The sequence below is a fragment of the Periophthalmus magnuspinnatus genome, chromosome 8, assembly GCF_009829125.3.
Source record: "Periophthalmus magnuspinnatus isolate fPerMag1 chromosome 8, fPerMag1.2.pri, whole genome shotgun sequence".
Classification (NCBI taxonomy): domain Eukaryota; kingdom Metazoa; phylum Chordata; class Actinopteri; order Gobiiformes; family Gobiidae; genus Periophthalmus; species Periophthalmus magnuspinnatus.
Window position 1 is genome coordinate 24,669,237 of NC_047133.1, and position 22,867 is coordinate 24,692,103.

Sequence of the window (22,867 nt, forward strand, 5' to 3'; positions counted from 1 at the left end):
TTGCCAGGGGATCACAGCCGCCCCGGTTCACAATTTTACCTATGCTCCCAATTACACCTCAGTCTGCCATTTTATTCCCAGGAAGGAAGCTGCAGTAAATCTTACCCCTGTATTTTGTCAGGCATACAGCACAGGGTAAAAGACTGGACAAAATGGAAAAATTCTACAACTTGACATAGTAAAAGCCAAAAGTGAAATCTGTGAACTTGACAAGTTACCAGACAATCTATTAGGGATATAACAACACTGTTTTATCATGATTTGATGTTTTTGATGAAGTACATGGGTCACATATCGATGATTTCTATACATTTTAGGTTCAGATGAATAAAATCTCTATTTCTTTTATGGTTATCAATAAACAGAACCTTTTATTGAATAAGACTATCTCTTCTCTGTTCAAATATAGCAGAGTTGGCCTTTATGGAGATGTTTTCTGACAATCTGCAAATTTGTATTGAACCGTTCCATATTATATTATCTCCGCCATAGCTGTAGCTGAGATTATACCTCTACCAACTGAGATGCTTAAAATACAGTTGGATCTTATTAGTTTTTTATGACCTTTCTTAAATTATCTTTTTATGTATTTAAGCTCTTGACAATTGTATTATGTCTGGTCCAAAAGCAGGAGCACATCTATTGTGAAATAATGTTAGTAACTTATGTGTGATAATGTATGTCAGTCTACTTTTGGATTCTGTTAATTATTACATCAACCTGCCCAGGGACTATAGGTGGAAAAGAGCATACTGCATTTCTGCTATAATCTGGTTAATGTTTATTGTACACTGTCCCTGTATAAACAAAAAGCATACCATACTTTTGTTCCCACCACGCCTCACTTTTACACTGTGCTGTATTTCATGCATTTTACCCTCCTCAGCTGTCACAGATCAGAATATTAGCAATGCAAGCAGCGTGAGTTACAATAATTTGGTTAGTGCACTCGCTAAATGCTTAAAATCTGCAAAGTGAAGCAGCGGAATGTTATGACGGAGGAAAGAATTAAGCTCCAAGCATTTTTTGTTCTCACCATCCACCGGAGTACACGGCTCATAGACCAGCCGGTAACTCTCGATGATACCGTTGGCTTGCTTGGGCTCACCCCATGACACGTTGACAGAAGTGGTGGTCAACTCACTAAAATGAATGAAGCTCGGGGCACTGGGCGCTGTTGGAGAGAGAGAGAGACAACTTCAGATGACTTATACTAACAAAAGCTGCATGTGGTGACCTGGATATGCCATCACAGAGGAAAGGATTTGTCACATCAGAAGAAAATGGATCTATTTTGTAATTAAGGCACAAACTTAAACCTTTAAATACATTAGTGTGCAAAATATTAGTGCAGAACTTGAATGAAGAAGAACATTTTCTTTATGGCCAAACAGACAGACAAATATTGGTTAAAAAAAGTTGTAAAATAATACTATGAACATATTAATATTAGTATTAGCTGTTACAAGTCTAGAAGTGATCGAATGGCTTTGTTTTTGTATTGCTTTTCTTGGGAAATCCAAACAATATGAGTGTTTCCAAGTTTTACTCAAGGATTAGATTAAAAATAATTACTTACATATGTTTTATGACAATACTACTATGTTTGTATAACCCATATTTGTTCAGCTAGTTTTTAGTCTGTGGGGGTAAAGATTAGACTAAGGGGCGCACCACAGCCTCCTCTGATAATAACAAACATTAAAAAAATCATTCATGCTGCCGTGTATTCTCATCTCTCAAATCTAGTATTAAACTCACTGTCTCCAATAGTTAGAGAACATATTACATTGTGCAAAATTATTCTTTTTGCTGACCTTGAACCAGAGCTGTGAGAATTTACCCTGCTGACCCAGCTCAGATCCAGCTAAGTGTCAGGATTTAGCAATCGCTCTGCATAGAATTCACAAAAGCTTGCGTTGGCCCGCTTCCCAGTAGCCTGTAGTGTGGAGAGCCAAAATTCCTGCCCCTGTTTTTAAGTTCTCAGCACTTTGTAGCCTTTCGCCAGTGTCACAGTCTTCAAGGGGGCGGACATTTGTACAGTAAACCATTTTTTGAGCTGAAATCGCAGAGGAGGAAAGCACGCTAACTGGTAAACACAGACATCTTTGTGCATTTGTGGCCCAAAATAATCTGCTGCGTCCCCCCACACTTTTTTTATTCATCGCTGTACTGCTGCAATCCGTAACAGACACTAGAGACTTCCCTCGACACTAAAGCCAGACAGTTACAAAAGAGCAACTTAGCAAGCCTTAATTCATTCTTAATAGAGCCAGAGTAGGGGCACAGTATAAGTATACAAAATGTGACATCAATTTGTAGGGGAACCTTGAAGCAAAATGTGCCTGTAGTGCTATAAATAACATCCTTATGGAACCTAGGAAATCAATAACACATAACAGAGAAAAATAGCTTCAAAGGAAAACATAAAATAGACTGTGAAAATCAACATGGCCTTGGTGTAGTAATATGAAAAATGCACCCAGGTTACCAACACTGCTCTGCTCAGTTTTAACATCTGGATTTCCCTTTTTACCTGCTTGCTGAGTGCGCCCTCTGGTGGGCAGGGAGCGTGGCCCATCCCCTGCAGCATTGAAGGCTGCCACACTGATCATGTAGGTGGTGTAGCCTGTCAAGTTTTTAAGCTTCACCCCGAGCTCAGGCAGGAATAGTGTGCGCAAACGCTCTGTCTCATTCTGCAGCTGAAACTCCCAGAAATAGATCTAAAACAGAGAAAAAGACGTCAGCATGCACAATTCATATCTGTTTTTCCTTTTTTTCTTTAGTAGAAATATGAAAATAAGGATAGGCATGATGTAAGTGTGAGTAATACACAGTTTACTGATACCTTGTAGCCCTGTATGTCTCCGTTCTGAGCGTGCAGAGGTGGGGGGTCCCATGTCACGTCCAGCTGGGTTGCTGTGGAAGACTGGACCACTATGTTTTGAGGTGGAGCTGTAGGAACTGCAAAACATTTTCAGTTAACCTCATTTTAAAAACACTGTGCGAGAACAGCAAAGAATGGCTTACAAATGTTCAAAGGGAATACTAAACTGATTTTTAAAAAAAGTTTTGTGCATGCTCAGAACCTTAAGATAGGTTCCTTTCTTTTGTGTTGAGAATTACCATTTCTTTCCCTGAACAAATGATTAAGTGTTTGAAATGTTGTGTATGTTATATTGTAAACATATTAGTAAAATAATTTTCAAATGTAATATTATTTACACATTTTGGAAATAGAGTTGTACAATTACAAATATGAGACATGACAAGAGACAAAACATACCGGCTTCCCCTACAAACACTTCCTGGGGCACACTGCTGGGACCCTCCCCCACCGCATTGTACACACTAAGACGGATCTCGTATCGCTTATGTTTACTCAAATCTGCAAAGAGCAAAGACTATAGTTAGAAAATCCTCCTTTTTTTTACACAAAAGTCCTCCAGAGAGATGCATCGTCAGAGTAGTGCCACTGGCAAGAACAACATCACATATTGAACAAAAAAGGACAGACGGGTGGAATTATGGGGCTTAGTGCTGCGAAAAACAAGGTTGTTGTTGGGACATGAGAGATTTGCCCATGATTAAAAAGACTAAAATAATATCATAACAGTTTCTGGAGACACCAAGAGTACAGTTACGGTAGATTGTTGAGTTTCCAAATATGAACCAAAGCGAAGACACCTAACAGACTTACTGTCCAGTTCGTATTGGGTCAGCGAAGACTCACTGAGGTTTCTGATGCTGTAGGGAGCTGGAGTCAGAGAAGAGAGAATATAAAGATGAGCAGAATGAAAAAATGATTAAACTTTACTCTGAGAGACTGAAGACGCCTGGCATACTGGGTAGGATCTGCTTGGGATTATATTTCTGATGTTGTTATCCAAATTAGATGATAATCAACAAGAATGAGATTTGTGTAAAAAAAAAAAAATCACTTTTCAACTCAACTGATAGATGTGGGTCACTATATAAGACTAATACATGAGTATTATCAGGGGAGAGGATGACACATAGAAATATATATATAGGCACAATCAATAATGCAGTATAAAGCACAATGGGCAAATATACATGGTAGTTATTGTATGTTCTGCCATTGTATAACTATGGTAAAAGAGGACATACAAAATTAGAATCACATAATAAAAATCATACCAGCAAGGTCCGCCCAGTTGGCAGGATTGTTGACTGTCCGAACAGAGAAGGTGCGTAGCCGATCATAGTGCAGTTCTCTGTATCGAACCCTGAATCCCAGTAGAACTCCATTGATATGATCTTCTGTAGGAGGCTAAAACAAGAAACCATATTAGTTAAAAACGTAGTTATTCTTATGTTATTCTTAATGTAATTAAAAAGTGTACCTTCCACCGAACTAGCACAGAAGTTGTAGTGTGTGGCGTAACAGCCAGAATCGTTGGAGCTTTGTCAGGAACTAAAGAAAATAATTACATTCATTTAATGATTAAACGCTTCTATTTACTACACAAATATAGACAATCCATTTAAAGGCTTTGTGTACTGCACATAAGAATCACTGAATGTTTAAATTGAATTCTATGCATTACCATCTTGTAGTGTGGTAATTGCCTCGCTCTCCTGGCTGTATTCACTGTCTCCAATGTCATTAGTCGCTTTCACACGGAACTGATACGAAGTAAAGGGCTTTAACCTTCAAATACCGAAAATAAAACAATTGTACTGTGAATACAGCTTGCACAATTTATCTACTAAAAGAGAGGCATACAAAAAATCTACACTCAATTACCTATCCACGATGTAAGAGTTTGTCTCATGGCTGACCGATGCGGAGTGCACTGTCCAGTTACTGTCCGGCAGCTCCCTGTATTGGACAGTGTAATAACGAACAGGGGACAGGCCATCACTGCCTGGTTCCCATGACAACAGCACCCTGCGAGCTTGGACGTCCTGTTGAGGAACTATAGGCCGACTGGTGGGCTGAGGTCGGGCTGAAAGTCAAAACACACTCATTCATATTTATTCAACCATAAAATACTTTCAATAAACCAGGTTGTAATGGCACTAAATGAGATCATGGATGTATTCACACTTGTCCTAGTTTGGCCCTAGTTTGAACCCAAATTCAGTCCTGATGAAGACTTGGTATCACTCTTCATCCTAGTTTATTTCTGATCTGATCCAGGTTCAGTTCTGACTTTGGTCTCAGTTAGGTTTCAGTATTAATTTGAGAGGAGGGTTTATCATACTGTGGGTACTGAAATCTGTATACTGTACCCACTCACTTTATGGGGACCTGCCACCCTAATGGGGACAAAAATTAGGCCATGCCAATCATTTAGTATTGGGTCGAAGATGTGGTTTAAAGTTCAGATATGGGTTAATATGACTGAGGTTAGGATCAGTCTTCTGGATATGAATGTTAATGTACTGTCCCCAGAAAGCCTGGAAACCCAACAAAGCTGTGTGTATGCAATCCAAGTCACACACATAAAATGCATTAAAATGCAGTTTATTTATTTATTTTTAAAAGAGCATCTGTGTTATGGGAGTAAAACATGCCAATATAAAAAAAAAAAAAACTGTTTTATTAATGTGTTTAGCGGTTTGCCTTGAGAATCTCATATGCATTTTCTGTTTACCTCTTTTCTCTGTGGTGACGACCAGCGCCTCGGCAGCCTCGCCCCAGCCCTTGCGTGTTTGAGCAGTCAGTCGAAATACATAGACCGTCTCGGGCTTAAGACCAGTGGCTGTGTACTGACGCGCACTGGGGCTCAACACATCTACAGTGGCTGCGTTGGTGTTTGAAGAGTTCCTGCGGTATGTGATCTGATAGGCTGAAGGCGGAAGAAACTTATATCAATGTAAATACACACTGGAAAAGGCACAAAACGGAGAAAAAAAAAACGCATTTTTGTATAAAAGTCCAGCTAAATGTGTTGAGTTTGAGGAGTGGAAGTGTGTGAAGAAGAGACTCACCCAGAATAATGCCATTAGGCTGAGCAGGGGGTTGCCAGATAAGTCTGACTGAAGTGGTTCTGACTTCTGGGAATAAGATACCCACAGGAGGGCCCGGCACTGTGGCATAGAAATAATACAATTAATTAAATGAATGTTTTTATCATTGTGAATCTTCGGTATGTAATTATACTCAACTGACCAGATAAAACATTAAAACATTTAACACACTGAAATTGAATGCATTAAAGGGGCACAATGTAACCTTTCTGATGTAGTGTCTGTCCCCATGAAAACGTTATTGTTTTGCATGGAATTCTCCTCAGTATGGCATTAACGTCTTGCATTTGTTCAGTTACAGGTGTCTTTAATGCCTCGATGTGCATTCTTACTGCGGATGTGGTTGCCTCTCCACTTGGCTCCATGGAGATAGATAAGTTAAATGCCACTCTATGAAACATTCCAGGCAAAGCAATAACAGCTGCATGGAGACAATCAGATCAAAAAAGCTACATAGTGCACCTTAACTAACTGCTAACTTGTATTCCACATAAATGTTTTGCCTACCATCATCCAGAGTTCTCTCAAGAATGGGTGGCTGGCTGCTCCGCCCGTCTCCGATACGGGTGAAGGCGACTACTTGTATTTCATAAAGAACATATTTTCCCAGTCCACTTAACTGGACACTGTGGCTGGTGTTGCCCTCCACTGTCCAAAAGTTGGGCGCCATATCTGAATCTTTCTCTTTATAAACAACCTAAAACACATAGTGAAACTTGGTTATATAAAGCTTTATGAAACAGAAGTGTGATGTTATTGGTGCTGATTGCCGACCTTGTAGCCTAGAATCAGGCCATTACGGTCGGGTTCAGGTACTTCGCCCCAGCGCACCAGGATACTGCTGGAGGTAGTGGCAAAGGCTGACACGTTAGTTGGGCCGGAGGAGGGCACTGCAAAAATGAATTTAAATTGAGTTGACCTGTTTCAACTGCAGCATTATTGTCTTCCATATCCCATTTTGACCATGAATACATTTAAGGTGTTCTTAATATTTATGAACTTGTTAAAATTGTGATATTGTCAGGCCAGTATAATATTAGATCAGATTTTTGTCAATACATATGTAGCACAGTGCAACAAAAGGAAGTTAGGAAAAGGAAGCATCTGATTTCTGTGGTGTATATAGTAGTGTTGTGCAATTAAACAACATTTTATTAAGTGTCAATGATATGTCTGTTCTTTTTAATGGAGATATTTACAGCCAAACATCTGTCAGTAAAAGCATGTAGTTTGGAGCAGAGTTCATGCTTTTTGTGTTAAACTATTAAAGTGTCTCTTGTCTCTCTTCAGGAAATAAATATTGAAAGAGATTTTATTAGTTTTTAATAAGACAAAATAAGATCTAATAAAAATTGTGATCAAAAAGATATATATATTTTGTCACTCAGCCCTACTACACTGACACATTTACTACCATATTGCAATTATTAATACTTTAATAGTAACTCTTAGCGTTGTGCTGTGTGTTAGTGCAATCAGATATTCATTCAAGCCGCTGTGTCCATGTTATGTAAGTGAATGGAAAAAGTGCATGGAAGACTGTGTGGTTGTTTTGCGCTCACCAGATTCCCTCGTTCTTCCATGCACAGCTTGACTCCAGGGCCCTGACCCAATGCCATTCAGAGCTTGCACTCTGACTTCATACTCCGTCCACTCCTCCAAGTCTTCAATAGTGAACTCCCTCTCCAGCCGGTCCATTATCACGTGGAACAAGACGCCTCCTTTAGAGCCAGCCTTTGAGTACTGCAGTCTGTATCCTACCAAGTCCGGATTACCATTGTACTCCCACTCTGGAAGAGGCTAAAATGATTTTTTTTTTTGTTTTGAGTTCTCAAGTACAAGAAAATCAATACAAATGACAGTGTGACTAAGTGCATAATAAAGCAATAAGCCGTGAGAGGCAGTACTTTATAGAGATTTCAGAACACTTCACTAGTGTTGTCAGCAGCAATGACAAGCGATATGAGAAAAAGGCCAGCACTTAGCACCACACTGAGTACAACCACAAAAACATAACTATATAATGTGTTATCTGAAATATGCATACCTATTCATGTACATCTGAAATTGTTGTAAGTTAAATTTAACAGGTAATTTGAATACAGTTTGTATTAATGCGGAAAATGTAAAAAAGAATACTGGTACTTAAAAACAAAAGGGCAGAGCAAGGCTAGAAAAGAAGTTCATAGCAAGTGTTTTCTGAGTCTACATAAGGTATAGTGTTTCTACGCACAGCTTTCATTATACAAAAGGAACAGAATGGTTTGTCTGTTTTTTTTCCTTGAGTTAAAACAACGTAATTACAGGAAACTTACAGCATGTAAAGCAGGGATTAATGTTTAATGTTATCTTTTCAGGGGAACTTACTATTTTTAGCCTATTTACAATTGTATATTTTATGTGTGTGTTTTTGTGTGGTGTCTAATCTGGTGAAGACTTAACTTTAAAGTATCATTTATGGACAGAGTTTTGATCATTAACTGTAACCAATGTAAGAAATTGCACCTTGTCAACAATATTTGAGAATACTTGACATATCAAAGATGCATTTATATTCCATGACTAACACAGTAAATCACCCACTCCAACTTGCTACAAAAAGTAGGACTCTGACCTCTGCTGAAATTGGTTACAAAATCTGCTCCTTAAACAAATGTCTGTCTAATAAAATTAATTTTCTTTGGCTCTGAGGAAGAGTCAAGGGCAAAGTGTGCTGTATGTAGCTGCCTTTTAAATATGCTGCAATCACACTATGTGCTTCATTTGCACTGCCTCATCACATGCCTTTCACTCTTATTTATATGCTGCACGAGTCGCCCCAGTGTTCAGAGCCACAGTGTCTCACTCCTCCTATTTGGCAGTGGTCAGGCGCTGGCACAGAGCGGGTAATGGACAGATGTAGCACAAACTACGCCAGCCAACTGCTGCTGCAGAGAGCCCCAATAACAGGGCACGAGCTGCTTTCCAAAACGCCACAAGTGCCACCTGTACAAGACAGCACATGTTCTCCGAGGTGCAGGAGAAGCAAGCAGCCGTCCTCATTCTGAGTCCAACCATAAGTAATCAGTCAGGTAAAACATTATGACCAGCAGCAGAGTATTAGCTCTCATCCTGCTACATGGTCATGACCACCTGCCTGACATGCAGTCACAAATGCAGTATTCTGGTACTGTAAGTACTACTGCAGCAACTGCAGCAGCTTGTAATCAGACGACGTAAACCAGCTTTTAGGCCAACCTTGTAGCCCCTGTCATACAGTCATCTATTTTCTTTGGACCACTTTTTATTGATCTGACTGCGTATTGTCCTTGTTTGAAATACATCAACAAAAGACTCACTTGGCTGACTAACAAATGGATAATTGATTAATTTCAGACTAAATTAGTTTGTGGCCAAATCGATTCAAAACCAATACAAAAATGTCCCCCACGCTCAACAGATATTTAATGCAAGCAAAACAAAACAACAGCACAAAATTATAATAACTCACCACCCAGCGGACCCACAGACTGGTTTCACTGGCCGTGCGCAGGGTCACATTGGCCGGAGCAATGTCGGGTGGAGCCTGGAGGGTCTGGATCTTCCTGGATGGCTGACTGGGAGGGCTGGTGCCTACTATGTTCACTTGACGCATTCGAAATCTAAAAATAACATTATACATAGTAGGTAAAACTGTGTTATTAAAAGCTTTAGAGAATACATTCTTGTTAATAACTAAACTGCTAGCCCAGTACATGTGTATTAATGCTGTACAACACTGCAGAGTGAGGGTGCCCAAAGTGTTTTCCTTGGTGTGCCAAAATGAATGTGCATTAGACACAATGACATAAACATAGCCTTTTATCTTACTCTGCTCGCAGCCTTGTATTTTCACATCTTACGCCTTTTTGTATCTTAATTCCATTTGAATGATTTCTAATATTCTGGCTACATTTATCTGATTCTGACTTATGTTGCAACCCTGAAATTTCCCCATTGTGGGACAGATAAAGGTTCTCTTATCTTAATGTAATGTTTACCTGTAGAAAGTATACGGATTCAAGTCTTGTACATTGAGAGATCTAGCATCAGGTTCATTAGTCAGTTCATGTACCAGCAACCACTCTTCGTTCTCGCCTATTATTCCAATCTGAAAAAGCAAAAGTAAAGAGATGATGTGAATGTGAGCTGTTAAACAAAGGAATAAAACAAAACAGACAAAAAAAAACCTCTATAGCAAATACTGAAGCGGAGAAAAGCCAGACTCATTACATTAAAAGATATGAAGCATTACCTGGGCTTCAACCTGCCAACGGGAGATGGATGTTTTGCCGTCGTAACCTGGTTTGAACTGCAGTGTGACAGAGCGGGGGCCAATGTTGGATACTGCGAGGTTGGTAGGAGGACCGGGCAACTCTGAAAATGAAATGATATGCAAAAAACACAAGGAAAAGTTTTAGTGAAATGAAAAAAAATGAATGTTTTTGTTTTGGTATGAGATTTTCAGGAAAGATCAATAATGGCACAACAATGCACTGATTCATTTTGGAGTGAGTCACACCGCTGTTTGGATTCAGGAGATTTTGTACGAATTGAGATAGGGACTGAACAACAACAAAAAACAATTTATTTGTTTTATTGTGAAATCTAGCAGTTCACGCAAACGATTTAGAGAATATAACAAGGCTTAGGCTTCTAAATACTGCCACTATTTCTACACCATTGCAAGAGATCTATTTTCTCAACATGCATTCATACTGACACACTTATCTCACTATTTATTTATATGTTATTATTTCATGATGATCCAAAGCAGTGATTTACGTTTCCAGAGAATATATTTAAATTATAACAAGGAAAAAAAAAAACATCAATAAAGTGACAACGCATTTAAAACAGGTCAACATTTCAGTATTTGAGTGATTATTTTATAGCAAAAAAACACTACAGACTATTTTCCAACAACTATTTAACTAACAATTCACTCAAAGACGCGCTTTAAAAAGTGTCTGCGATATTTGCTATACTGTCCTTCAGTCAGCAGCAAAAGTCAGCAGCAAAAAATGGTAAATAATTCATTTTACGATTTATGTATTCTTATTTATAAATCATTTAAACATCTGAGCACTGACCTGGAGGTACACCAGAGGATATGGTGGAAGCAGAGATCTGGCCCTGTCCCTTGGAGGTCATGGCTGCCACCTGAATAGTGTATGTGGTGAGAGCGGTCAGCCCTGTGACCTTGTACTCCTGCGTCAGATTGGGCAAATAATGGGTGACCCGAGTGTTGGTGCGGTTGAATTCCTCCCACGAGATTCGGTAACCTGGGACAGAAAGATTCAATAGGGATTGTCTGATATGGATTTTATTTTTCCTCCCTCATTTACGTTCTCTATATCTTGTTTTCTCACTTATGAATTGCTAGTTCTGGCATTCTCCTCTGCTGTCCCCACCACAACAAATACACACACACAACACAAACTTGTCACAAACAATTGTAAATAGTTGTTATGTGTGGAAACAGTGTTATATCTTGATATGTCTTGTTTTACTTTGTTATGTCTTGGTATGTTTTATCATCACCTGTCACTACTGTATATGACTGGTCACTATGTTTGTCTGTCTTGCATTAAAAAAACAAAAACAAAAAAAAACATGTATTTTTTGGTGATATAATATTTGCTAATACCAATATTAAGATTTTTTAAAAAGTCGCACAAATTTATGCAGTTTACAATAATAACAAAATGTATTTATGTGGGATAAAACATAATGTAAATATACAAGCGTTTTTTATTTTCCATTTTCACATCTGTTCAAAAAGACACATCTGATGCACTAACTGAGAATGACACCCCGCACCGCACTGCAATAAAATAAAAGCACGCAGTTCAACTATTAAATTTTACCTGTAAGAACACCGTTTTTCTCTTGTGGCTCTTTCCAGCTGACTTTTAGTGATGTGTCCAAGATGTCGGTAAAGCTTAGATGCCCCACAGCTCCGGGGGCTATAAACATCAAATAACACAGGCAGTAATAAGCAAAAAAACAAGAATAAAAACATTGTGTAGATCCATTTTTTCCCATAATCTCTGTGACTTACTGTCCTCATGGGTGCGGACGCGTTGTGGTATACTGCGTGGGCCATCTCCAGGTGTGGTGAAACAAAGCACGGAGGTGTAATAATCGGTGAACTTTTTAAGGCCAGAGATGTAGCCGATGTGAACGCTGTCCTGAAAGTTGGGGCGCACTATCACCCCTGAAACGTCACTTGGACGACTGGGCTCCCAGGCCAGAAGCTGATACGTCATATGAGGAAAAAGTAAGATAAAAAGATCACTTAAAGATCCTATATTACACAAAATGGACTCTTGTGAGCTTCAAGACATGTTAAAATGCTGTTAGCTACACATAAACATACTCAGACTTGTGTTTTGTGTTATTAGGCTGTCTACATCTCCAAAGTTTCCACCTTGTGATGTCATGAAGTGGTAGTTTATGCTACTCAGGGACATATGTATTAGTTAATTTAATGAGCAATCAGTAGCATCTGTAAATTAACCTGGCTTTTTTCCACATTATACATACACTGTTATTGATATTCTCTAAAAATATTCCATCCGCTGGTACTCATAGTGGAAAAGTACAGATTCAAGAGATCCACTCTACAGGTATCTCTCATGTTGGCACATCAAGTGAGTGTAGAGGGGGGAAAAAAAAACAGCAAAAAAAACATATCTCCCTCTACCATCTGAAATTGGTTCCATAAAACATTTTATATCCAAGACACCCATAACTGAAAAGTATAATATATGTGCTAGTACGGGCTGTGTCTAAAGAGCCTAAGCCCTCTTGAGCACTTGGAGCTGTAAAGAAAAGAGACATAGAATAGAAATAGAGTATTGTGTTGTGAAGGTAGCATCTTTCAGTTACAATACATTTCTTTTTTTTTTTCTGGACACACAATAAATTTACTGAAGTGGGCAATTACTGCACCATTGAGGCAAGTAGGAGCTATTCTGTCTCTGACCACTAGAGAGCAGGAGTGAACAAAAGGGCTTCTCACTTTGTATCCTTGGTTGATTCCATTGATAAACTGAGGGCTTGGGGCGCTCCAGGTAAAGCGCACTGTTGTAGAGTTGACAGCCTCAGCTTGTACATTTCCTGGTGGTACGGTGGGCACTAAGAGAAAGAGAGAGAGATGAGCAAAAGAAGGGTGGGGGAAAAATTATACACCAGGCATTTTAGAGAGCAAGGAGAGGGCTGGATCATTTTTGTTTGGGCTCATTTGGGGAAACAAGAACATGCCAATCAAGCAGGGTGTGCGAGCGGTTGCCTCAGGCGGCTTCCAGGTAAACCCCGCAGCGGTGTGTTTGAACCGAGCACGCCATTCTGATGTAATACCGGAAAACAGGCGGAGAGGCACGCGATAATGACTCTTATCGGCCACTTGAATCCCTCTACGCAAGCCTTCGTTCGCTCTTTGAATAGATTTTAAACCCAGCGCTCGATCTGCACCAGTGTTTTTTAATGATGAGACAGCCATATCCAATTAACAAGAGCAGCCACTAAACAACTCACACGCCTTGTTAACTATAGTTATGATATGGATGATGGGATTTTAGCATTTTTAGTATAAATTAAATAGTAAATACTTGGTCACTGTTCTAAATGCCATACAAATGTATCCTATCTACAATACAATGGATACTACTTTTACTTCACTACATAGCAGAGCAGGTATCTGTACATTTTGGAGCTGGACTGAAAAATAAATACCATCTTTCATATGATCTGAAGAGTTATTTTTACCATATTCGTGATAACATCCTGACTAAAGTTCAAGCTTCGGCATTGAGGAAACAAAAATAAATGCACAAAATTCATAAGAAAAATGAGAAATTGATTTGTGCTGCAACCGCTGACTAAAATCTGTATCATTTTTTCAATCAATATCAGTACATTTGACACTTTAACAAATTAATAACACTATCAAAATCTGTGTGAAATACTTTTGCTTTTGAGTCTTAACGTGCATTTTTAAAGGGGTGATTTAAAACTCTGACTTTTTCTTGTGAGCCGTTTACTTTTACTTGAGTAACTTGGTATCTGTACTCTTACTTAGTAACAAAATTGAGTACTTCATCTACCACAGCCCACCTATAGTACAGTATACAAATATCTTCACATTACGATAGAGGCCATGAACAGGCAGCATTGTAGTAAAAATAAAAACTTGAAGTCCAATGCTCTGGTCCTATATAACAGTAAAGTCACCTCACTTTTAATCAATACTAAAACTAGTATTGAAACTAAATACTCATTTGAGCAAGAATCGATACTAAAGAAGTCACATTCACAGGACACATTTTTTTTATCATCATCACTCCTCCAAAACTTTACATCTTATTCCAAGGTAAACACCTTTTCCATTGACTTTTGTTGTTACTGAATCAAAAACAAATGATTTACTATTCAATGAGTGAAGCTTTGAAACAATTTATAATTAAATTGTATTCACATCAAAACAAACGCATTTGTGGTTTCGCAGTTGTTTTGATTTGCTGTCAATATTTCCATTTTGACAATGATTTATACCTTACTTTTCCCATTATAACAGTAACAATGGAGACTATTGGCAAAGACATGTACACAGCGATTCTGTCCCACGCTGCGGTTAGAATCCTTGGAAAGAAGCATAAAGAAGAAAAATAATGCTAAGATAAAATTGAAGTGAGAATCGAGCACCTTTTAAAATATTTCTCATACAATGTAAACATCAAACACATGCTCTCTCGATTTTTTTTATAACTATTCAAACAGAGCAGAGGCAAGAAAATGTTGGAACACCTTCAGAATTTTGAGTGAAGTGGCTGCAAAGGATCCAAGCTTGTATGGATTGGACATGAGAGATTGTCAGATACCCACATTAAGCCTTTCAAAGTTTTTAATACACGCCGGGAGGAAGCATGGGAAGGTAGAGGAATTTATTTCATACAGAACACTCTCCTGAATTTCTGTCTAATATTATGAACCGTGAATGTCTTTGCATTTTAAAAGAGAAACATTTTGGAATTTTCTGACAATTAAAAAATTTGATACCTCACCAACAAAAATAATGATTTTTTACTATACTTTGTAATTCTGAGTAGTATTTACTCATCAACTAGATCTAACAGCTTGAGTCTAAGTCTTGCACTGTACGCCAATATGAGGCAGAGCTGTGTTCAGGAGTCCATGTTTGTTTTATGCACTGCTGTGTTCAAGGCATGCAAAGTGCTTTGGAATAACATTCATCTGTGAGAAAAAGGTTGCAGCACAATGTATGACCAATATAAAAACGAAAGGAAAGAAAGAAAAAATCTTTATAAATGAAAATGAGAATCTATTTTTATTATCATTAATTATCCCACCACTCAGTTAAAGACACCTTCTAAAACAAGAGTAACACGTATGTCGCTAGGGCCCCAACACCAGATAACTGATGTGCTCATTCTAATGTGTCACATTTCTATACTTGAGGGTAAAGAAAAGAGTTAACAGCTAATTTAAAAAAAAAAAAAAAGCATTTAGAACAAGAACTAACTCTGCTCAGAGCAATCACATTATTATTATGATTATTATCATCAAGAATATGCACTCCCATGCACAACTAACAGTATATTTATCTAATAAAATTACACTTATCTAATAAAATTACACCTTTCTGACCTAAAGACATGAACAATATGCAGTATCTCACCCAGGTGCCATGCCAAAGAGATAATCTATGGTTATCTGTCTAAACAGTGAATGAGTTAATGATACAGACACATCTCAAACTCTCTTGTGTGCCACTTTTACATATAACTGGAAACATAAAGAAATGCCTTAAATAAAACATGTTTTGATTTTAGTCACAAAATGTTCTTACCTCCTTGTAGTGTCCACTCAGTGACTTTGTGGCTGTAAGTGCCTATACCAGCTCCGTTATAAGCTGCCACCTCAATCTCATAGTTGGTCCAAATGATGAGGTCCTCCAGCAGCAGGCTGCTCTGATCAGGGTTAGTGATGTTTTTCATTTGGCAATCCACTGGAAGTCCAGACAGACAATACCTGACAAAAGAATACAAAAACAAAACTATTTACCCAGCACAAAGATTAAAACTGAAAAATTGATGATAATAAAAATAATTAACTTATAATAATTTATTCTATCAATAGATAATGGATAAAAGCCATTAAAACATTTAGAACACAAAATAGCTCTGAAAGCACAGTGACGAGGGATGAACAGAGAGCAAGGTATTTAATTGTCACCAATTATGACATTGTGAAAATGAAGTGAAAGGCGCGCGCGGACGGGGCCTGCCATAACAGTTATTATCACATTTGAATGGGAGCTGACAGGCGGGAGCAGACATGAGGGGAGCCGCGATGACTACCTGATGATGTAGCCCTGCAGAGGCCCATTCTGGTGACTCTCTGGAGGAGGCTGCCATTGGATCAGGATGGACTGATTGGTGCGGCCGCTCGCCATGACCGTCTGCGGGGGTGCACTGGGGGGTTCCTCTGGCAAAGTTAGTCTGAAGTAGAGAAAGAGACAAAGGCTTAACTCATGCATTAATTATCATATATTTCTGCATGTTTCAGTCCAATTTCATCATATATGTCAAATCCTAATAAAGCCAGTCTTACTCTAAAACACTGTTTGGGAAAGAGCAGGGCCGTTTGGTCCAAAATACATTCCCTATAAAAGTATCCACAGAGGGACACACGGGATCAAAGATGCCCTGGTGAAAGGGAGCAGGCCAGTGGTGAGGCACAAAAATATAAAAGAACAAGAAAGAAAGATCCAGGCCGACTTTTCCCCTTTAGTCAATTTAAGATGACATCTTGATTTCTTCCCAGTGCACCGGAGCACTGCTCTAGAGGAGATAAAGCAGAGTGTTTAGGATCAAAGAGGAGAGCCGGGGAGATGCCTATGAAAAGTCTTGCACTCTCAGCGTTGCTCCGTCACCCTCCTGTGATGCACACTTGCCTGGGCACATTCACACCGGAGTTAAGCTCAGTGCAATATGTGAGCTGTTATGGGGACAGCTGGCCATTCAGATCAGTGCGGCAGGTGCAGAGGCCTGTGTTGATGCAGACAAGGTCGGACAACGCCGTTCACCAGAGAGCCGAGGAGTATGCTCATGAGCGCATGTGGGCTGGATATGAATCACAATCGCTCTTTGTTTCAGAGTCAGTGAATTCAGCGGAGATTTGAGTTTGCGAGAAGCACCATTTCTCTCAGCCCTTTTTGCTCATGAAACACAACACAGAGTTAATAGGAGCGAGAGAGCTGGGTCAGACAGCCATCACGTCTCAAAGTGCGATTTCAGCGTGTTCGCGGTTTTATCTTGAAAAGACACATCCCGGAGTCTGCTCTCTCACTCTCTGATGGGGGTAACGACCAAAAAGTGGACTTACAGGAAATAAGCTTGAGACTTTCTATTGAACTGCCAGTGGAGAAGAAGGGAAGAGTGGGTTGTTTCGGGCGCTATAAAAGTCGTCAAAGTACATCACTGCTCCCATGGTCTAGCTGTAATCTTCGGTACTGGCCTAACAAACTTTTTAACATTTAGCAGTCTTTTATAATATACCCACCGGTCAGTCTCTTTGCTGAACTGGCCTCTGCCCACATCATTGACAGCGCAAAGGCGAAACTGGTACGAGCGAGCCGGGATGAGGCCGCCCACTGTCACCCCAGAAGACTCAGGTTCAATGCTTGCCAACAGCACGGTCCACGGGGCATCTAAGACAGACAGAGAAGACGTGCAGCTCAGAGGGTATGTAATATATGCTATGTGACCTTGACAAGGCAATTTGCAAGCTCCTGGAAACACTTTTCAGCTAACTTGAATCTAATGTTATTTCCAGCCATTACTGAGTACCAGTTTTATTCTGACTCATAACTTGTGTCTGCAGATAAAAACAAGCAATTTATTTTTGTATACACTTCCTTTCCGATATCAGATTGAAATTCAATTATGCATTAAGCAGATCTTATCCGCATCCAAAGATTCATTTTTCTCTTAATGATTTGTCCACTTCTCACTGAGCCAGGGTATTACTACAAACGGGCAACAACAATCTCTGCAAATATAGCTGTTCTTATCAATGAACACCGATAACACGCCAGGATGTCAACAAAAGGTAATAAAGAAAAACAGTAGCTCATTTGCAAGGTTACAAAGGTGTTAATAAACATGACAAAAATAAGTACAGGAGAAAGTCCAAATGGAAAATTAAAAGTATGACACAACGCCAAATATGAAAGCTGCACCTAAGAAATCGTGAGCACGTGGTGAGTAGTGTCACTTTAGCATAGCAGTATGTGATATGAAAACACACTTAGCACTCACTGTTTTCTGACACTTCCAGAATGTAGCGGATCAGGGGGCTGTTTCCATCAAAAGCCTGGGCCCAGGTCAGATTGATGGCCCTCTTCTCGGTGCTGCTCAGTACAGCGATTGGATTCTCTGGAGCATGGGGCAATTGTCTGTACACAAATAAGTATATAGATGTGAAAAGGGGACACCGAGATAAGAGAATAGAAGTCAGATGAAGGAGGCGCAGTGACTTGTAGAACTGTTTTGAAAAGTCTATTTTTTTCTTAAATTGCAGCATTTTACATAGAAATGCCCTTCTTATCAAGAAACAATATGTCCTATAAAAGATCCTCTCTCAACCTTAAAAATAAAAACAAAAATAAAACAGGTACCAGTTGGAGTCAAGCACATTTGGAAGCTAAAATCTATCAAGTAGTGCAACACTTTTTCGACTCTTGTTTGGATTGATGTTTTTTTCTTCAGTAAAAACTACTACACAAAAATCGTACACAGTTTTAACATTGTGTTGAATGCCATTATGGAAATACTGCTAAAAAAAATCTACAAAACTATTCATTTGTTTGCTATCAAATCACAAAACCAATTTCATTTTAGGATTTCTGGATTTACACTGGCATTTTTCAATTTCTTACTGATCTTGTATAAAGAAAATTCCCTCCTTCGTTGTACAAAAATGCCTACTGGTCCAATGAACACCTGTTTTTGAAAGTTTTACCGCATCTAATCCTGTGCTATTATTCTTCTTGAGCTTATTAGTCTTTTTTTTTTTTCTTAAAAGTTCTAGCAAGATTTTAACCATGTAACAAACTGCAAACATCCTTTGTAGATACTGTATTGAATGGGTCTGAGCAGTGCTCAGTCAGGAGCATGTCAAGTCAGTGTGAGGGCTGACCTGACTCTGAGGTGCGCGCTGCGGGAGTCGTTGCCTCCCACTGATGTCACCCGACAGGTGTAGGTGCCGATGTCCCCCGACCATGTCTGCGAGATATGCAGGGTCCCATCGGGGTCCAACCTCAGGCGCGGAGACATGTTCACATCAATCAGCGTGCCAGTCTTCTCCCACACATGCCTACAGGTACAAACATGCAACAAACATGTTCCAGCGGTTCACAGGGGGCTCACACAGTCTTTAGCACTCTGTATCTGGCAAGTGTTGTGACAGTCAACGTGTTTACTTTGCATCAGTTCATAGAGCGAAAACACAGAAGGCGCTGACACAGATGAAAGCTTTGCGGGGCTGATGGCGAACTGATTTGAATCTGAAAACCATCTCTCTCTGTCACAAATACAGTGCCGAGCCTCGTCGTCATCGCATATGTATTTTGTTTGCCTGTCACATAACCGGGGGCACATATGGCTGCGCAACACGTTCTAGCGCACACATATGCACACACCAGGAACACTTGTGATTAATTGCGAGTGTTCGGGCTCTCCAGCTAATCTCCTCTGTGTTGTGTTTAATTAAAGACTGAAGTTATTACTGTGTTTACATATTCATCTGTTTACCCCACGATCTTGATCAATGCAGCGGGCCCACAGGTGACAGACATTCTAATCACTGGGGCTTCCATGTACATACTCTCTATCATGCTCCAGACTGGCCGCGTACACAGCAAAAGTGATGGAATAATTCTTCTTCAGACTCGAGAGTTTTATACGTATCCCACCGGAGCTCAGCCGAGGGTGGGTAAACATGACAAGATCACTCAAAGATTTCAGAAACTAATTGAGTACAATGTTAATTCCCAGAGAAACTGCTTGCATAACAAAATATTCACTTTGATGTCTTCAGTGTATAAATCCAGCCACACAAGGGGCACAAGAGTACATGTTGTGCCAATTACTCAACACAGAGGGCATGTGGTTTACAGTGGTGATCTAAGCAGTAGGCTGCACAGTATATCGAAATCGCATCAAAAATGAATCTGACAGTTGATATTTCAGTCTTCTTTCAAATGTTAATGCTCCTAGATGTTGCACTCTGAACAGAAGCATACATTTTAAACATAAACTGCAAATTTTATAGCAATACAGAAAAATCACAGCTATTTTTTTTCCCCAGAATTGTGCGGCCCTATCATACAGTAAAATAAAATAACAAAAAAAATAATACAACAATAAAAGTAAATGTACTATGCAGTTCTCAGTTTGGATAGGGGCATCTGTCAAACAATGGCTGACTTCTAGGAAACTGAAGAAGATAACCTTATAATTGCATAAAACCTTTTTCAAATCAAATATACAAATAAAGGCAGACTAAAGAAATGTATTTACCACCAGAGAAGTAGAAGGGCTTACCTGACTGTGACACTGGGGTCATGGGTCACACCACAACTCATTACTGCCTTGGTCCCTTTGATGACACTCTGGTCTTGTGGGGGTTTGGTGATGCGGGTGCGTGCTGCAGACACATATAGAGCGTGTTTGAACACAGGATTGAGATGATGCCAGTGGAAGTCTTGCTTCAGCCTTCGCTCGATGCTGTCTCAAAATTGACGGATGATTCACACACTAGTTTGATGAGTGACATATTTTCCAACAGCTAATGTGCATCCGTAGACAAGACGGAGTACAAGTAGTATGTATGAGTCAAGTTATTTCCGCATTGTCCTGGTAAATCATTTATTTTAGCTGCATTTCAGTAAACAAGTCAGAGATTAAATCAAGGATGCTGTGCTCTTTTCTATTTTTTTACAAATCATGCGTCAGGGCTAATTTAAAAAAATGCAAAATATGGTTCGCTATGTACTTTTGTCAGTGCAACTACACATTAATCAACATGTTTGATTGAATTTGATTTAAACGTACACTTTTCTGGTGATGATATTGCTATGAATGTTCCACAGTCTGGCTTTAAACATGTCTCTCTTGCATAACTTTCTATGGCTTAAAAATACCTTGAAAAACATGACTCAGATCTAAGCAGTAACAACTGGAGACACCTGCTTGTCTCCATGGAGATAGATAAGTTTAAAGCCATAGTGTGTAACATTTCATCTTCATGGACATAAGGCGGTGGACCCTTCTGTAGAATGGTTATGTGGGGCACTTTTCAAATTTATTTACTACAAACTGTATTAATTCTAGCCTAGGGGAATATCATAGAATAGACTTAATGTTTAATGTGATAGTGCTGAAACAAGACACAGAAGCAGTAATAAAAACAGCCAATATCACTTCAACACTAAATACTAATTAACTTTGCTCACACTGTATGCGACCTGATATTTGTAAAACAGCATGTCTAGGCCAGATTGAATTCATACACAATAACTTGTATTAGTGTGTTGTGCAGGTTTTCAGAGATTGTTCTGGAAAAGCCAGTATAGTCCATTTTTCTTACCCCAGACCACGAGGTCAGCCGAAGCCTCGTCAATGCCCCTGGAGTTGCTGGCCATGCAGGTGTAGGTTCCAGCATCGGACAGGTGGGAGGGACTAATTAGCAGGCTGCCTGACTCTAACAGCGTGAACCGGGGCAGCTGGACCGAACCACTGGCCAAGACACGTTCACCTGCGGGGAAGGGTACCAATGATGGATGTTTGGGGTTGGAGGACATGGTGGAAAAAATAAACGAAATGGAAGAAGAAGAGATTAGGGCATTGGCGAAGTGTCAAGCAACGGAAAACAAACAGACGTTGAAGCGGCTTGGAAAAGTAAAAAATAGTGTTTGAAGAAAATGGTATATATACACGCAATCTTTTCCACCGCTCCAAGTTTGACAAGTCCAAATGCGGCATAATGAACAGGCTTGGAGGCTTGTGCTGCTTGCCTACGCACCTTTCTGCCAGGTGATGGCTGGTCGCGGCGCTCCTGAGGTCTCGCAGTGCAGGATGACTGACATGCCGTCAATCACAGCGCTGTCAACGGGTCCAGCGGTGATGTTAGGAGCGATACCTGCGTTCACACACACACACCAAACACACATAAAAGCCATAAGAGGGGCGTGATAATGAGACACATAAACAGCTCTGGGTTTAATAAAGCAAGCGGGAGTACAGGGCCTAATAGAGTAGACAAAAGGGCTGCCTGTCAGGTCTCATTGTGGGAGACAGTCAGTGACAGGACATCTCCATCTTCCTCTTCGTACACTTTCCCTGATTCAAAAATAGACAATAATTGCCTGAGCATCTGAAGTGACAAATGTGCCAGAGCAAAGAGATATATAGATAGTTGGATGGGGGAGGGAAGACATGGGAGAAAAGAGGATTGGAAGACCGGATTTGGAAAGTGTAGAGAAGAGAGGGACATACTTGTAACTGCGAGGTAGGTGTTCGTTTGGATCTCTCCTGCACGATTGCGAGCAAAGCACTGGAACATCCCAGTGTCGTCTGGTAGGAGACCGTTGATCTGGAGACTGCCTCCCCCCAGAACCCTGTAGCGGGGGATTTTCACTGGGCTAATAGGCACGGCGTCTTTATACCACACTATGTCAGGCTGAGGCGTTCCTGACGGGTAAACAAAAGGCGAGTTTTGTCATGCCGTTTCTACTAGCTTTTTGAGTTCATTTCAGAGG

At 39.8% G+C, this 22,867-nt stretch overlaps 1 protein-coding gene across 1 annotated transcript in view; it reads right to left on the bottom strand.

Moving 5' to 3' along the window:
- Positions 1–22,867, bottom strand: part of sdk2a (sidekick cell adhesion molecule 2a) — a 119,732-nt gene that overhangs the window by 9,584 nt on the left and 87,281 nt on the right. The window contains exons 9-38 of the mRNA XM_033970416.2: positions 22,605–22,799; positions 22,132–22,248; positions 21,697–21,864; positions 20,652–20,754; positions 19,246–19,422; positions 18,366–18,502; positions 17,608–17,755; positions 16,404–16,544; positions 15,893–16,074; positions 13,046–13,161; positions 12,083–12,278; positions 11,889–11,987; positions 11,112–11,303; positions 10,274–10,395; positions 10,020–10,129; positions 9,491–9,641; positions 7,563–7,800; positions 6,775–6,890; positions 6,508–6,697; positions 5,962–6,060; positions 5,625–5,819; positions 4,772–4,973; positions 4,572–4,675; positions 4,368–4,438; positions 4,162–4,294; positions 3,701–3,757; positions 3,287–3,388; positions 2,849–2,964; positions 2,537–2,723; positions 1,037–1,174 (exon numbers count right to left, since the gene is read on the bottom strand). Coding sequence (XP_033826307.1) covers positions 1,037–1,174; positions 2,537–2,723; positions 2,849–2,964; positions 3,287–3,388; positions 3,701–3,757; positions 4,162–4,294; positions 4,368–4,438; positions 4,572–4,675; positions 4,772–4,973; positions 5,625–5,819; positions 5,962–6,060; positions 6,508–6,697; positions 6,775–6,890; positions 7,563–7,800; positions 9,491–9,641; positions 10,020–10,129; positions 10,274–10,395; positions 11,112–11,303; positions 11,889–11,987; positions 12,083–12,278; positions 13,046–13,161; positions 15,893–16,074; positions 16,404–16,544; positions 17,608–17,755; positions 18,366–18,502; positions 19,246–19,422; positions 20,652–20,754; positions 21,697–21,864; positions 22,132–22,248; positions 22,605–22,799 — 4,302 coding nt within the window. The remainder of the gene's footprint in view (positions 1–1,036; positions 1,175–2,536; positions 2,724–2,848; positions 2,965–3,286; positions 3,389–3,700; positions 3,758–4,161; positions 4,295–4,367; positions 4,439–4,571; positions 4,676–4,771; positions 4,974–5,624; positions 5,820–5,961; positions 6,061–6,507; positions 6,698–6,774; positions 6,891–7,562; positions 7,801–9,490; positions 9,642–10,019; positions 10,130–10,273; positions 10,396–11,111; positions 11,304–11,888; positions 11,988–12,082; positions 12,279–13,045; positions 13,162–15,892; positions 16,075–16,403; positions 16,545–17,607; positions 17,756–18,365; positions 18,503–19,245; positions 19,423–20,651; positions 20,755–21,696; positions 21,865–22,131; positions 22,249–22,604; positions 22,800–22,867) is intronic.